General features: G+C 33.4%; 1 protein-coding gene across 5 annotated transcripts in view; it reads right to left on the minus strand.

Moving 5' to 3' along the window:
* Positions 1-14,158, minus strand: part of LOC126752257 (polypeptide N-acetylgalactosaminyltransferase 5) — a 69,107-nt gene that overhangs the window by 5,867 nt on the left and 49,082 nt on the right. For 3 of the 5 annotated variants that reach the window (XM_050462942.1, XM_050462940.1, XM_050462941.1), the window contains exons 2-8: positions 12,302-12,680; positions 5,915-6,264; positions 5,585-5,751; positions 5,325-5,446; positions 5,048-5,244; positions 4,202-4,379; positions 3,774-3,954 (exon numbers count right to left, since the gene is read on the minus strand). In XM_050462942.1, the coding sequence (XP_050318899.1) occupies positions 3,774-3,954; positions 4,202-4,379; positions 5,048-5,244; positions 5,325-5,446; positions 5,585-5,751; positions 5,915-6,264; positions 12,302-12,481 (1,375 nt within the window). In that variant the 5' untranslated portion in view covers positions 12,482-12,680. Of the gene's footprint in view, positions 1-216; positions 398-3,773; positions 3,955-4,201; positions 4,380-5,047; positions 5,245-5,324; positions 5,447-5,584; positions 5,752-5,914; positions 6,265-12,301; positions 13,946-14,158 lie in introns of all 5 variants that reach the window. The other 2 variants (XM_050462938.1, XM_050462937.1) reach the window with 2 other exon arrangements.

Consider the following 14,158-nt stretch of genomic DNA (forward strand, 5'->3'; position numbering starts at 1 on the left):
AATGAAGACGATAGGAAAAAAAAACAACAACAAAAACATAAAAAAACTATATGCTAATAAATTAATGCATGTAGTAATATTAAATGTTCGCTAATCGAATTGTGCATAAATTGCAATAGGAGAAAGAGAGAGAGTTAGGTATATACTATATGCACATATATAGTGGGAGAGAGAGAGAGCGATGCTGAGCAATGTAGTGCTTTTGTTGTTGTTAACCTGGATAAAAACTGTAGTAAAACTCTTTCCAATCGTCCAGCCACACTTCAACCAAACGCGCATTATTATGATTGACAATTTCCGTTGTGCCACCGGGGAAGGTGTACGGCGTCGATTTACGAAACACGTGACCCACACGCGAACAGGGCGCAATCTCGAGCACGCCGCCACACATCCAGACCTAAGCGCGTATACATATGTGGTTGCGCATGCGCGAATGCAGAAAGTTGTTTCAGTGAAGCATAATTACGCGTGTGTTGTTGCCAACGCCGGGAAACGTACGTAGCATTGTTATTTTTTTTTTTTTTGGTTTTCGTTGAGCGTTTTATATTTTTTTAATTTTAGTTTTTGTTCCAAATTTTATTAATGAAGTAATGTGTTGTTGTTTTTGTTGGATTTGAAGTTAGCATTAATGTTGTTAGCACCATAATTAATGTTATTGTTGTTAGCCAACACAAGCAATACACGTTAATTAGTTACGCATGTTGTTTTTATTATTACATATTATTATTATTTGTAAGCATTTAGACATTAGAGCGGGGGCGAGTGAGCGAGGGAGAAAAGAGAAAAACAAATGATAAAGTATATTTAGAAATTTACTTCTCAACACGCTGCATTAATAACTAAACAATCTGGTATTGTATAATATATAGTATGTACTATATGCAGTTATAATTCTGATATTTTCGCAGTTCAATGAATTTTGTTCGAAAAATATTTTTAATGAAGAAAGTGATTAAATTTAATGCAATTCAATATTTTTAGCGAAGAAAAATAAATAAATTTTATACATCTGAAGATATCAGTCGTGTAAATAATCGGCCTTGATTTTACAAATTTTGCACTGCTGAGCTGCAATTACTACAACAACCAACAATAATTACTCCTAAAAACATAACTCAAACCTAATCAACAATCTAAATGTAAAAGAACTCAAAATACATCAATTTATTATATGTATGTAAGTGTGGGTGGCATTAACGGGTTAATATGTATATTTTATCTAAAATGAATTTCATAGGCGTTAGGAATTTTCGGCAGACTCTTCCAAGTCACATACGAAAATCAATAAATTTAAATACTTTTAATACATTAAACTGTATTTAGTACGAGTTATGTCGCATACGACAATTTCGTCACAAATTTCTACATAGAAGTCAATTAATTAGCATATTTAGCGAGTTACTAGCAAATATTGACCCCAAAATTAGAGAAACAAATATTTTAAGCAAATATGTACTGTTGTTTGTGTGTGTATGTTTAGTACTGGTTGACGGTTTATATGATTTATCAAGAAACGCATATTAAATTAGTGTCTTTGGTTCTATTTAAGAATATAGATTTGAAATATTTTGCGATGAGCCAGAATTTTTTGGTATGCAAAAGGGTTATAGAGATAAAAATATAATAAAATAACGGTAATTTAGTTAAAAAATATATAAAAATAAAAAGTAAAAAATATATATATGTAGGACTTAAATTAAAAAATAATTAAAGACATTTTATGTAACTTTTAATAACCAATTAAAAAAGTAAGGTTATGGCATATTTTTTGAACAGCATTTAAATAAACAGGAAGCAAGCCAATCATAAAAATTACTACACACAGGAATGTGAATCCAGCTATATTAATTTTTTAGAGGAAATACATATGGTGAGCTAAAATGTAAAATAACCTAGCAACATTTTTCAGAAGTTTACAGGAGAAGAAAACAAAACGATACAATTAAAACTATTTATATGGAGAAAGTTTTATCAACAAATACTTTTTTTTTGAAAAAATTAGTTTAGTTGAAAAATTTTTTTCCTAAAAATTAGTTATGTAATTATTAATTAATTAATTATTATATAATATTATATGGAGAAAAGTTTTTGCAAAAATTTAATTTAAAAAAAGTTAATTTTAATTTAATTTTTCTTTTCAATTTTAGTTTAGCTTAAAAAAATTCAGAAAAATATTTATTTACTATAAATTATTAATTAATTATTACATAATATAAATAGAGAAAATTTTTTGCAAAAATTTAATTAAAATTTAATTTTATTTTAATATTTAGTTTAGTTTAAGAAAAAAATTTTCTGAAAAATTAGTTAATTATTATTATTAATTAATTAATTATTATATAATATTATATGAGGAAAAGTTTTTGAAAAAAGTTTAATTAAAAATAAAGTTAATTTAAATTTGATGTTTTTCTTTTAACTTTAAGTTTAAGCTAGTGAATTAATTATTATATAATATTATTTGGAAACAAATTAAAAAAAAATTATTTTTTTTTTGAAAAAACTTAATTTTAATTTAATTTAAAAAAAGTTTAGTTTACATTTTTTTCTCAAAAATTAGCTAATTATTATTATCATTTAATTAATTAATTATCATACATATAACATTATTAATTAATTTTTTAATTTCTTTTATTTAAAAAAAAAATAATTTTCATTATAATTTGGATATAGCATTAATTAAAAAATAATAATTTTTTTTAAGTTAATGATATTTTGATATTTATATTTAAAAAAATGTTGTTTTAAAAAAAAAAACTTTACAATTTGGTTATAATTGTTATAGCATTAGTTTAAAATGTTTTACATATGTACATATACATACATATATGTACATACATATGTATGTATATGTAATATGACGTAGTGAATCGTAATCAATAAAAAAAATCAATTTCAAATTTTTTGTTGATAAGTTATTTTGCATTTTAGGTGACGATATATAGCATAAATGAAAATCGAGTTTATATGCTGTTAGCGATTATTAGCATTTTGGCGCGATAAAAAGTTGTGACCATTATTATTTTTATATACGTACATATATATACATATGTATACATATGTATGTATGTATATTTGTAAATATTTTTTTAATAATATATTTTTTATTATCAAAAAATAAGTTTTTATGCGCTATGAAAATTTTGCGTTACACTTAAAATCTAACAAATTTATTATTAATAATAACGGTATTTAGTCTTAAATGATAAAAAAACTCCTTTTTAACGAAATTTTTGCGTATAAAACATTAAATATCGCCGCAATAATATGTTCGCATATAAATTCCGATTGCCATCTATGAAAGGTGATTTAAATATAGAAAATTTTGTGTTTACAACATTAACGCTTATTAATAAAATATATGTAGCTCAAACTTGGTTATGGTTAAATAAAAATAAAAGGAATAAGTAGAATGTGAATAAAATAGTTATTTGAATAAAATATATAATAAAAGAAAATAAATCTGAATTACATTTAGTGATGTAAAAAATTGTAATTAACTTTACGTTTGTTAGTCAAGTTGAGGTTAAAAAAGTTAATACACAGGTGGTAGGTGATTTATTATACCAAATATATAAAAAAATATGCTTTGTATTGTTTAGATTACGCTGGTAATTTGTGTAGTTATGTAGTGGTAGTAAAAGTGTCGGTAGTTTTTAGTTTCGAAACAAATGTATTCATGTATATTTCAAGTAGTAGTATTGGTAGTAGTAGCAGTAGTAGTAGTAGTAAGTAGTAGTAGGAAACAATGTGAACAAGACACAATTTCGAACCTGAGCTCATTGCATAATAAAAATCACGCCACTCATCCAACCACACTTCGGCCACACGCGCCGCATTGTGCAGCACAATTTTGGCCACACCGCCAGGGAATGTATAAGGCGACTTATCACGGAAGACATGACCCACATGGGAGCAGGGTATAATTTCTAAAATGCCGCCACATTGCCATATCTAAAGTGTAGTAGTAAAATTCATTTTTAAACTGTGCCGTCAACACGAGCAAAACAACAAATAACACAAAGAGTTTAAACTTAAGCTCGTCGCTATATCAAAAAAAAAAATTAGCAACTCTTTTCATTTATGCTTTTTGCCTACATTACATCGGCAATATACTTTACTGAAAATTAAGTTAAGCTTTAAATTTTATAAAAAAAAAATAGTTTGTAAATAAATTTGTGAGTTGAAGTGGTTGACTTACCCGGAAGGACATTTCTAAATTTTCACCTCCCCATATATCCATGCCCTCATCATATGAACCAATTTCATAGAAATAATCTTTGTCAATCGAGAACAGGCCACCGGCCATGGTGGGCGTGCGCAGTGGCGCGGTACGATCATTATTGCGACGCTCCATTTCACGCTGAGGAACACGATACCTGAAATAGAATTGCAAAAAATTAAGTTAGTAATAAATGACAAAAACTAAGAAAAAAAAAAAATAAAAATAAATAAAAAAAAATAAATAAAAATAAATAAAAATAATTAATTAAATATTTTCACACTTAAAATATAATGGTTAATTTGTAGAATATATAGTCAGTGGCGGATCAAAAATTTTTTTCTTAATGTGGAGGGGGGGTTAGACTTTCCTTTCAAAATATTTTATATATTGATGTTACTTCTAAAATTCTTCTGAATTTAAAATAAAATCTACGATTTTGTGGAGGTTTTGACCCCAAAACCCCTCCATGGATCCGCCACAGTATATAGTTATGTCAGTTCGGACAGGAGTGTTATTTAGTATTGATATTACTTCGTAAATTCTTCGGAATTTTAATTAAAATCTCCTATTTAGTGGGAGCTTTAACCCCGCAGTGGATTCAACACAGTATTTTTGAAGTATTAACCCATTACCATAAGTCAAAATGTCTAACAAACGGTTTTAAAACTCTCACATGGCTATGTCCGTCACACATTTTACAGAAATGTAGCTACCAATATTCACATAACGCTTAATTTCGAGACCAAGCGTCCGTCTAACAATAATCAATTCTGACAATAATTCATTAGAGCAATGCAATCACAATTTCAACTTTCAATTTACCATCTGAAATTCAATTTCCAATTGAAACCACCCCACGTTGAGTCCGAAGCGGTTATATATTCGAAAGACTCATCGGAGATCACATCAATTATGGGGCACACCACGGTGCGACGATTTTGCACAATACGTGCTAACAGCGGTTCCAGCCAACCCTCTGTGCACTCGCAATGCGCATCCAGGAATGTGATGACTTCACCCTACAAAAACAAAAGGCGTACACCATAGGCAATGGGTTAAAAAGAAAACCAGAAGAAAATAATATTATCAATGCTTATACCGTCACGTGCTCGGCGCCTAGCAGACGGGCGCGTATTAAGCCAGAACGTTTCTCCGTGCGCAGCACAAATGTATGCACCGGTAATTTCGCCACATAGTCCTCCAGCTTTTTGCCCAAATAATCTGTGTGCGATGAGAAGAGTTAAAAAAGCGAAAGGAAAAAATTTTTTTAGTAAAAATGTCTACTTATTTACATAAATTAATGATTTCAAGGGATATTTAATTACGCAAATTTTGCTTTATAGTTATCTTCGTACTTACCACGCTCGCTGGCGTCATCCACAAGTATAATCTCCTTGAGTAGGGTGCGCGGCGACCGATTGATGACACTCCAAACGGTGCGGAGCAGCGTTGACCACGCTTCATTGTGGAAAACTATCACAATTGAGGTTGTTGGCAGTTTCGATGGATAAAGCTTCTTCTTGCAACTGTAAATGTAGATTGCGAATATGTTGTGGTCACAAAAATTAAATTACATTTTATATATGTACATTTATACTGAGATTTTGCAATGCAAAATTAAAAATCATTTATTTGAGGTTATATTTTCTACATGCACATATGTATGTATATTCTCGTGTGTGTACTTACTTTTCATGCCGCACATCGGTCAGCGAACGATTCAATGAGATCATATCGCTGGCTAGTAGATTGAATTGATTCTCTTTGAATTTCTCCTTCATCAGATCCTTCATTTCCGGTGGTATTTTAACTGGTTTACCCAATTCGCCTTGCTTGCCCTTCTCCTCCTTTACCGTTGGCGCCGAACGCCATTTCTTCAATAACGTACTGCGATATGTCATCGAAATACCGCCGCCCGCAAAGCCACCGGGACCCTTGCCCACACCGCCAGCATCTCCGCCGTCCAAACTCTTTTCTGTGTTAATTTCACTGTCATCAACCATATTTTGTTCGTCGATAAGCTTTTGTGCATCTGGCACCTGCAACCGGAAAGCCGAAAGGAAAATGCATTATGAAAGGGTGTGGAAAAAAGCAACAATTTTCGTAATGGAAAAATTAAATTTAATAAAACATGCACTTTTATATGTGAGTTTTTGCGTTTACTTTTTGAGCGGCGATAATTAAATTAAAAAACTGTTTATTGAATCATCTGTCACATGTGGAAGTATGTTGCGCTGTAAAAATGTGACACACACAGGAAAAATCCAGCTACGAAGAAATCAGTGACATCGAATAGCGGTTATTGATAAATTAACATTTCGATTTTGATCGCATAGTGTGTTAAGTTTACAAAACAAAAAACTAAAAAATAAAATAAAATAAAATATTGCAAATTATTTTTAGCTTAACAAACTGACAACATTTTTTTATTTGATACATTTTTTATCATAGTACATTAAGAAAAATATCTACGTATTTTTGAATTTAGGATAAATCAAATCAAAGAAAACCTATAACGCTATATAGTATATACAAGGTGCGTTCCAAAGTAAACAGGACTTAAAAAAAACAGAACAACTGGTTTTTTCGGCAAAATCAATTTATTTTATTCAAAATAGTCTTTTCTGCTTCAATACAGCTTTTGGCACGGTCCAAAAGCATATCGAACGAGTGTTTTAGTTCGTTGGCCGGTATGGCCGCCAATATGCCGGTGCAAGCCTTTTGAATGTCCTCTATGTCTGCATAACGCTTTCGTTTCATGGGCAAATGCATTTTTCCCGAAAAGGAAGAAGTCGCACGGTGCCATATCAGGTGAATACGGGGAGTGGTTAATGGTTTAAATGTTGGATTCTGAGCAATTTTTGGTCGTCAGTCAATTTGTGTGGAACAAACCGTGCACACACCTTTCGTAAGCCCAAATGTTCGGTCAAAATGCGAAAAATCGATGTTTTAGAGATGTTCCATTCCATTTCCATGAATTTCAATGATGACTTCGATTGATTTTTGATAAATTCACGCACAGTTTCGATGAAATTTCCGGTGATCACGGATTTTGATTGGCCCACATGTTGATCGTCCTTTATGTCCTCACGACCACTTTGAAAACGTTGAAACCACTCGTGCACTCATCGCCGTAAACTTGTTTCATCAATTGAAACGTTTCGGTAAAAGTTTTACCAAATTTTAAAACCAAATTTAATGTTGGCTCTTTGTTCGAAGCTCATTTTTGCACCGATAACACAAACATACTGACACTTAAAACGCAATAACTTCACTTTCAATCGATGAAATGTCATGTAATTCTCACTGAACAACCGATAAAGATAGCAGATTCTAATGCATTCCAGTCGACATATATGTAGATGGCGCCACCAGGGGGCACTAGTTTCAAAAAGATTCCTAGATTCTTGTTTACTTTGGAACGAGCCTTGTATATCTCTCTATTCTTTTAACCAACAAAAACTGAAAAAAAAATTGTAAGAACCGATTTTTAATTTTGATTAGCTACCATATTATTAAAAAATTATTTTTTCACTTTTTTCATATGAAATTTTTACTAATCAAAAATCCGTCATTATTTTACTTTTAAGATGATCATAAGGGTAGAAACCGATATGGCGGGCACACGGCTTATTTTTCTTCTTCTCAACTTGAAGAACGCATAGTTATACGCTCATTTTTGTTTCAAATTTTTTTCTTGAATCTCTTCTTTCTACTCTTAAATAAATAAACAAAAGATAACAAATAATGGATAGTGAAACTAGACCAAATTATCATCATAAGTCTACAACAGAAAGTTGCTAAATCTAAAAGTGATTTGCTTGTGGAAAATCAGGCTAATTCACTGCTTATAAAACTATAATGTCTATCTTGTCTCAATTTAAACGCAGAAAGCTTTTCAGACTCACTTTGAGGAGATAAAAAATATGTAAACAAGAAATAATAAAAAAAATAAAGAAAGCAATAAAATAGCACATGTTTTAATCAGTTAATTCTATGAAGGCATATTTATCAGAAAAAATTACAGCAAAAAAAAGGAATACAGATGTGGATAAGCTGCGACTCATTTGTAAAAATTATATTATTTTTTATTCGCAACTACACACAGTTTGCTTAAAGAACTTGGACAGAAAGGCACGGACCGGTGGCATGCAACAAATAACGTTTTTGTAATGAAAATACTACAATATTTATAGCGCGAGTAAGCACTCATATCCACGCACATATGTACATATGAAATTTTGTATTATGATTGTTATTGCGTATGAAAGAACGTAGGAAATATGTGTGTATGTACGTTAGCCACTCTGTCGTCGTTGGTCATATGCCGCTTGTAACAAAAACCCTCCTTGTCGGCAGTGACTTTGCTAATGTTGTTGGTGTCAGTGACGACAGCAACAAGCAGAGCCTACAGTCGCAACTAATATGCCACACATATATGTATGTATGTACGTATACATAAATACATATGTATAAATGCAAAGTGCAGCCAACAAACATTGAAAAATTTCTGTGGCAGACAGAGAGGCGCAGGGTTGCGATATGTGAACTCATGAATGGATAGCCACAGCTCTGGCAGAGCAAAGCGGAGCAAAATGCAGTCGAGCAGTCGACAAAAGCCAATGAAGCACGTCAGGCAGCTGCTGAAGCGGTTTGCAAGACAACGTCGGACCAGCAAGGCTGTGTGGGCTACAATTTTTTGTGTGCCTCATTGGCGAGCGTGTGCGTATGCGTGTGCGCAAAGGCAGCAACAACATTGCGAGCAATGCGTTAGTTTGCGTTATGTTGTGTCTGCTGCTGGTTCGTGCCACAAGCCAAGTTCAACACTGTAATTCTGATTTAAGGCAAGATTTATTGCGTAATTAATTGCAATGCCGGTTGGTTGACTGGCTGCAACAACAACAGCAAACACGCATACATACTTACACACATGTGGACGCATACAACAACAGGCAATTACAACAAAACAATAATAATTATAACAACGGATGGCCGACGGGCCGCAAATGACCAGCTCGGAGAAATGATAACACTAACAACAACAAGGAGTGGAGCAGCACACTAAAACAACAACAACAAGGAGTGGAGCAGCGCAGTAGCAACAACAAAAAACAATGAGGAGTAAAGTAGCGCAGCAACAATAACAACAAGAAGGAAGAGTGGAGCAGCGCAGCAATAATAACAACAAGAAGGAAGAGTGGAGCACCGCAACAACAATAACAACAACATTAGCAGCAAGGAGAACTGTAACTGTGGATCAACAACAACGTCGACAATGCCGCTCACGACGTGTTAATTAAAATGTTATACTCCAGAGCCGGTGTGTCTTCGGGACAACAACACTGGTCGCAGCAACAACAACTTCATTCTATGTGGCAGAAGTGTTGGCGCATCAGCTTCCAACAACAATGGCAACTAAAAGTTATGAGCAAGCACGATGAAATACACATCTATACATATGTACATACATTAGATATATGTAGGTATGCATATATGTATGCATGCCCAAACGCAAATTTGCATCAGCGCGGACAAATATTTCCCTGTATTTTAGCTGCGAACTTTATGGTCTTACTGCATTTAACTTTTAAGCTGCGAACACATTCATCAGCACAAATATACTACGTTTGCAGGTACACTCGCACATATCCATATACATACATATGTACACATCTGCATATGTGTGCAATATTGCGGAGTAAAATAGTATGTCATTTAATTAAAACAAAAGTAATTTCGTTTCGTTATAATTTCAAACTTTTGCTAAATTTATGTGCTTTGCGGCACGACCTGTGTGCGCGGTTAATAACTTTTTTTACTAAATAATTAATGGAAACTAATTAGCACGCTACTTTCGTGTATACTACATAGTTACTATGCTGGAGAGAAAAGATATGCAACTAAATATAATAAGTTTTCAAAGTCAGTTTATTCGGAAAATTTGTTATTTACAGATTTTATTTCTTTATAGATATTTCTTTTTTTTTTTTGAAGAATTTAAATCAAGTTGCCCTGAAAATTCGAGATCTATGAATTTTACAATTTTGGAAAAACGTCGACAGCAGCCGTCAGCGATTCGCTATTATTACTCAAATGTGGATTTTGATCTCTTGTAAAAAAATTCAAAGTAAAAGCAACAACAAAGTTAATGAGTTCAATTCCATATGAGAGAGCGGGGATACCTTATTAAAGTGGAACAAAAAATATCTTCAATGCTACCAAGTTTAGTTTTAATGATTTTTCACCAGTTTTAAGAGTATGGCTAAAATAACAAAGTACTGTCAAAAATGCAGTTCCAAAACTTCTGTTGTTGTCTTTAAAAACATAGGACTTGAAAAATAAGAGATTTTTTATAGGATACCCAAAATTTTTTTGTTGACTTTAAAAACATAAATCTTGAAAAATAAGTAATTTTTTTTTATAGAAATTCAAAGCGTGGATGCCCCGTTCGATACTAAAATGTCTTTTTTTGGCCTGAAAAGAAGCATTTCTCCACTAAAGGGGAGTAGTTCGATTCGCTACTCTCTAACGCTTCGAGAAACGAACACAGCTAAGCATACTGCTTATACTTATGTATAATATACATATGTATGTATGTATATGAGCAAAATAATTGCACTGCACCTTTAATGTAAGCTTTATTTTCTCCAACTGTTTTTTGGAAATGGTTTCATTAACAACAACGCTAAATTTTCGGTAGGTTGAAGTTTTATTTATGTAAATAACGTGGTTTGGTTTTTGAATAGGGACGCTACAAAAGTAGACTGATAGGGACAGAAAACGACGCCATATTTTTCCCGCTCTTTTGATATTTCTCTTCAGTAAGGTTTACCATTTCATAATGGAGAGAATACGATCCAACACGAGTCAAAATTATTAAAAATTACTACAGAAATTCGGAGTCAGTGACCTCAACTTTAGGAGCGCTACATCCAATTTATGGTCGTCATAATCGTCCTGTCAGATCAACAATTGAGCGTCTAGTGGAATCCATAGGCATCTCTGTGATATCGTTGTGGCGAATTTTTGACGCAAGAACTGAAGCCGCTTGAACACCAGAATCGTCGTATGTTCGTGAATTGGGCTGAAAATTATCCTGATTTTCATCAAAAAATGATTTTCAACGATGAGGCTTATTTCGTCTGAATATTGTTTTTCATGGCTGTGCCATATATTACATCAAAATAATCATTAGTGTTTAGTATACGCTTGTCTTTCAGAAGTATGTAAGTGCAAGAAGTTTTATTAAATTTTGAGTGCGGTATCGTTAAGAAAAGCGGATGTCATGAAACGTTCCGCCGATGAGTGTGGGAAATATGCTTACGAACCGGAAATAGACGATCAATCGGCCGAATGTCGTGGAAGGGTAAACTGAAGCCGAGAAAATCATGTCAAAGCAAGTCAAAAATCAAGGTTATGCCGACAGTTTTCTTCGATTATCGAGGTATGATGCACTCCGCATTCCTTCTGACGTCGTATGCGCGAAGCTATTCGTAAAAAAAAGACCAGACAACTCTTGGTTTTTGCACCACAATACCGTCGCATAACACATTGATTCTTCGTAAATATTTCGCCATTCGCCTGATTTAGCTTCGTGTGGCTTCTGGGTTTTAAGTCAATTGAAGACATTAAACGTGACTCACTATGCGCATTGAAGACCATTGGGGCCAGGGGATCACTTTAAGGGAGACAACATAGATTTCGAAGAATAAATTAAGAATTTTAAAATTATGACCACAGTCTTACTATTTTTTGCCCACGTAATACTGAATTTTATATACATATGTATGTGTGTACATAACTTAAGAAATTCGAATCAGAAATTACATTTTCCAAAATGGCTTGTAATTTGTTGTTTGCTTGTAATTTCACAAGCCGAATAATAAGTCTTACAGTAACTCATATACGAGATATTGAATTGTTTCTACATTCACCGAACGACGACTTGATATAACGCGCCACTCTTTAACATACTTCATATATGTATATACATAATAATGCCGCTAATATATTCCCCACATGTGGAGCTAATATCTCACATTACTATTTTCAAAATGAAATGAACTTTCAACTCACCTCCACATCATACTCCCCGGGCCGCTTACACCGCCAACCGTCGCGTCCAATGCAATCCGAATAGCGGGCGATTAGCACGAAATCCACAATCACCCACACCAAGGAGGTGAGCAAGACGATGCGGCAGGTATTGGAGCGCATGCGACCGCGCAGTTTACGTGTAAAATTCATGGCGGACATATTGCGCAAATGTGTATATACGTGTGTATGTGCGGGTATGTAATTTGAATTGATGTTTGTGTAAGAATGAGTTTGTGTTTTTGTTTAAATTACTTTTGCTCTCTGCTCTACTCCTTTGAATTGCACTTAAACGCTAATCGTAACAGCTTAAAATAGTTGATTAAATTTATGAGCACCGCATCACAAACCAAATTATGAACTAAAACGAGGAAAAAAAGATACGCGTGTAGAAACAACAAACAACTTGGGTTTTTAGCAACAAATTATGGTGAGTATTTTATAAATTATGTTGGTGTTTTATTGTTGAACACACAGATGTTGGCATTCAACTTGACGGCGGCACGGTGAGGATGAGTTTAAATTGCGTTGGCACTTGTGACATGCTTTCCGATGGAGGTGACGACGTGTGGGTGTGTATGTGTCTCAGAAGCCTGCTAGTTGCGCGACTGCCGTTTGCGATTTGAGACCTTTGTTGCTTTGTGTGGGAATGGCTGGCGCAGCGCTGCTAACACTATCAGCGTGCCAAATGTAGATATGCAGAATTCTTCCGGTTTGAGATAACAGTACTTTGTTAACGTTTCTAAATTGTTGGCAAATTCAATTTTAATTAATTTCTATTTCGGGTGTTATCGTCGCCTTCTTGGAAATTGAGCTCAGTGCTTTTTGGCTGTGACATTCGAGTGTGTGTGTTTTTTCTGATGAATTTGCTTTTTATGGTTGCTACAAATTAAAATTTATTACTTTTACGCTCATCGCTGATTTATTGTGTGTGTTTGGATTTTTTATGTTTACTTTTATTTGATTGCTATTGTTTTTGTATAAAAATCGCATGGGAATATTTCGTTTGCGTGGCGGTTTAGCGCCTTGAACACGCTGGCGAACGGTGAGCGACGATCGTTGACGGCGGATTATTGTTGTTTTAATATTTTTTATGTTTTCGAATCATATTTTTGATTGTAAGTAAGTGTATTATTGTATTTTTATTATACAGTGTATTAGCCCGTTTAGTGAATATTTTAAAATATTTGCTATTTTTCACGCACTACAGCTACTATGAATTACTGACGTCATACAGCGCTCACTGTTTACCGCGTCGATCAGCTGTGCGCACAAGTTGGCCACATCAGTAGGTCTCTTGGTCAATGGGTAATACGAGCAAACGTTGAACGGTTTCTTTACAATTTTTTTCTTTAATTTTCTTTTGTTTTAGCTTATTTTATTTATTTGTTCGGATTATTTACGCGCACAGATCTACTGGTTCGCTTTTAACCAACTTCTTCAATATTTGCAGCATACTTTGTGCCTCTTTCGTCGTATTTCTCGCGTTCTTATCAAGCGTGAAACAGTTGCTTGTATTAACGTTACGGCGTATTAAAATGCAAATGACCAATAATATTTTCAATCCGCAATGTAGATCGTTTGCTGTTGTTGGAAGGCCTTGAAACGCGCAGTCGTCTCGCTCAACTGGAAAAGAAAAAACAATGTGAATAAAAGCATTAATGAATGGGTATGCAGGCAGCGGTATATAAATGTCATGTAAATAGTGTGTATGTATGTTTGTTTACATATGTATTATCATAACAGGTGAAATGATTTCCTAACAACGCTCTACGGCCTTCAGAAATTCAAAACGTAGGCGGCAGTATTTGAACTTGATCTATTTTCTTGTAAATCGTC

The sequence above is a fragment of the Bactrocera neohumeralis genome, chromosome 3 (genome assembly GCF_024586455.1).
Source record: "Bactrocera neohumeralis isolate Rockhampton chromosome 3, APGP_CSIRO_Bneo_wtdbg2-racon-allhic-juicebox.fasta_v2, whole genome shotgun sequence".
NCBI classification, from domain to species: Eukaryota; Metazoa; Arthropoda; class Insecta; order Diptera; family Tephritidae; genus Bactrocera; species Bactrocera neohumeralis.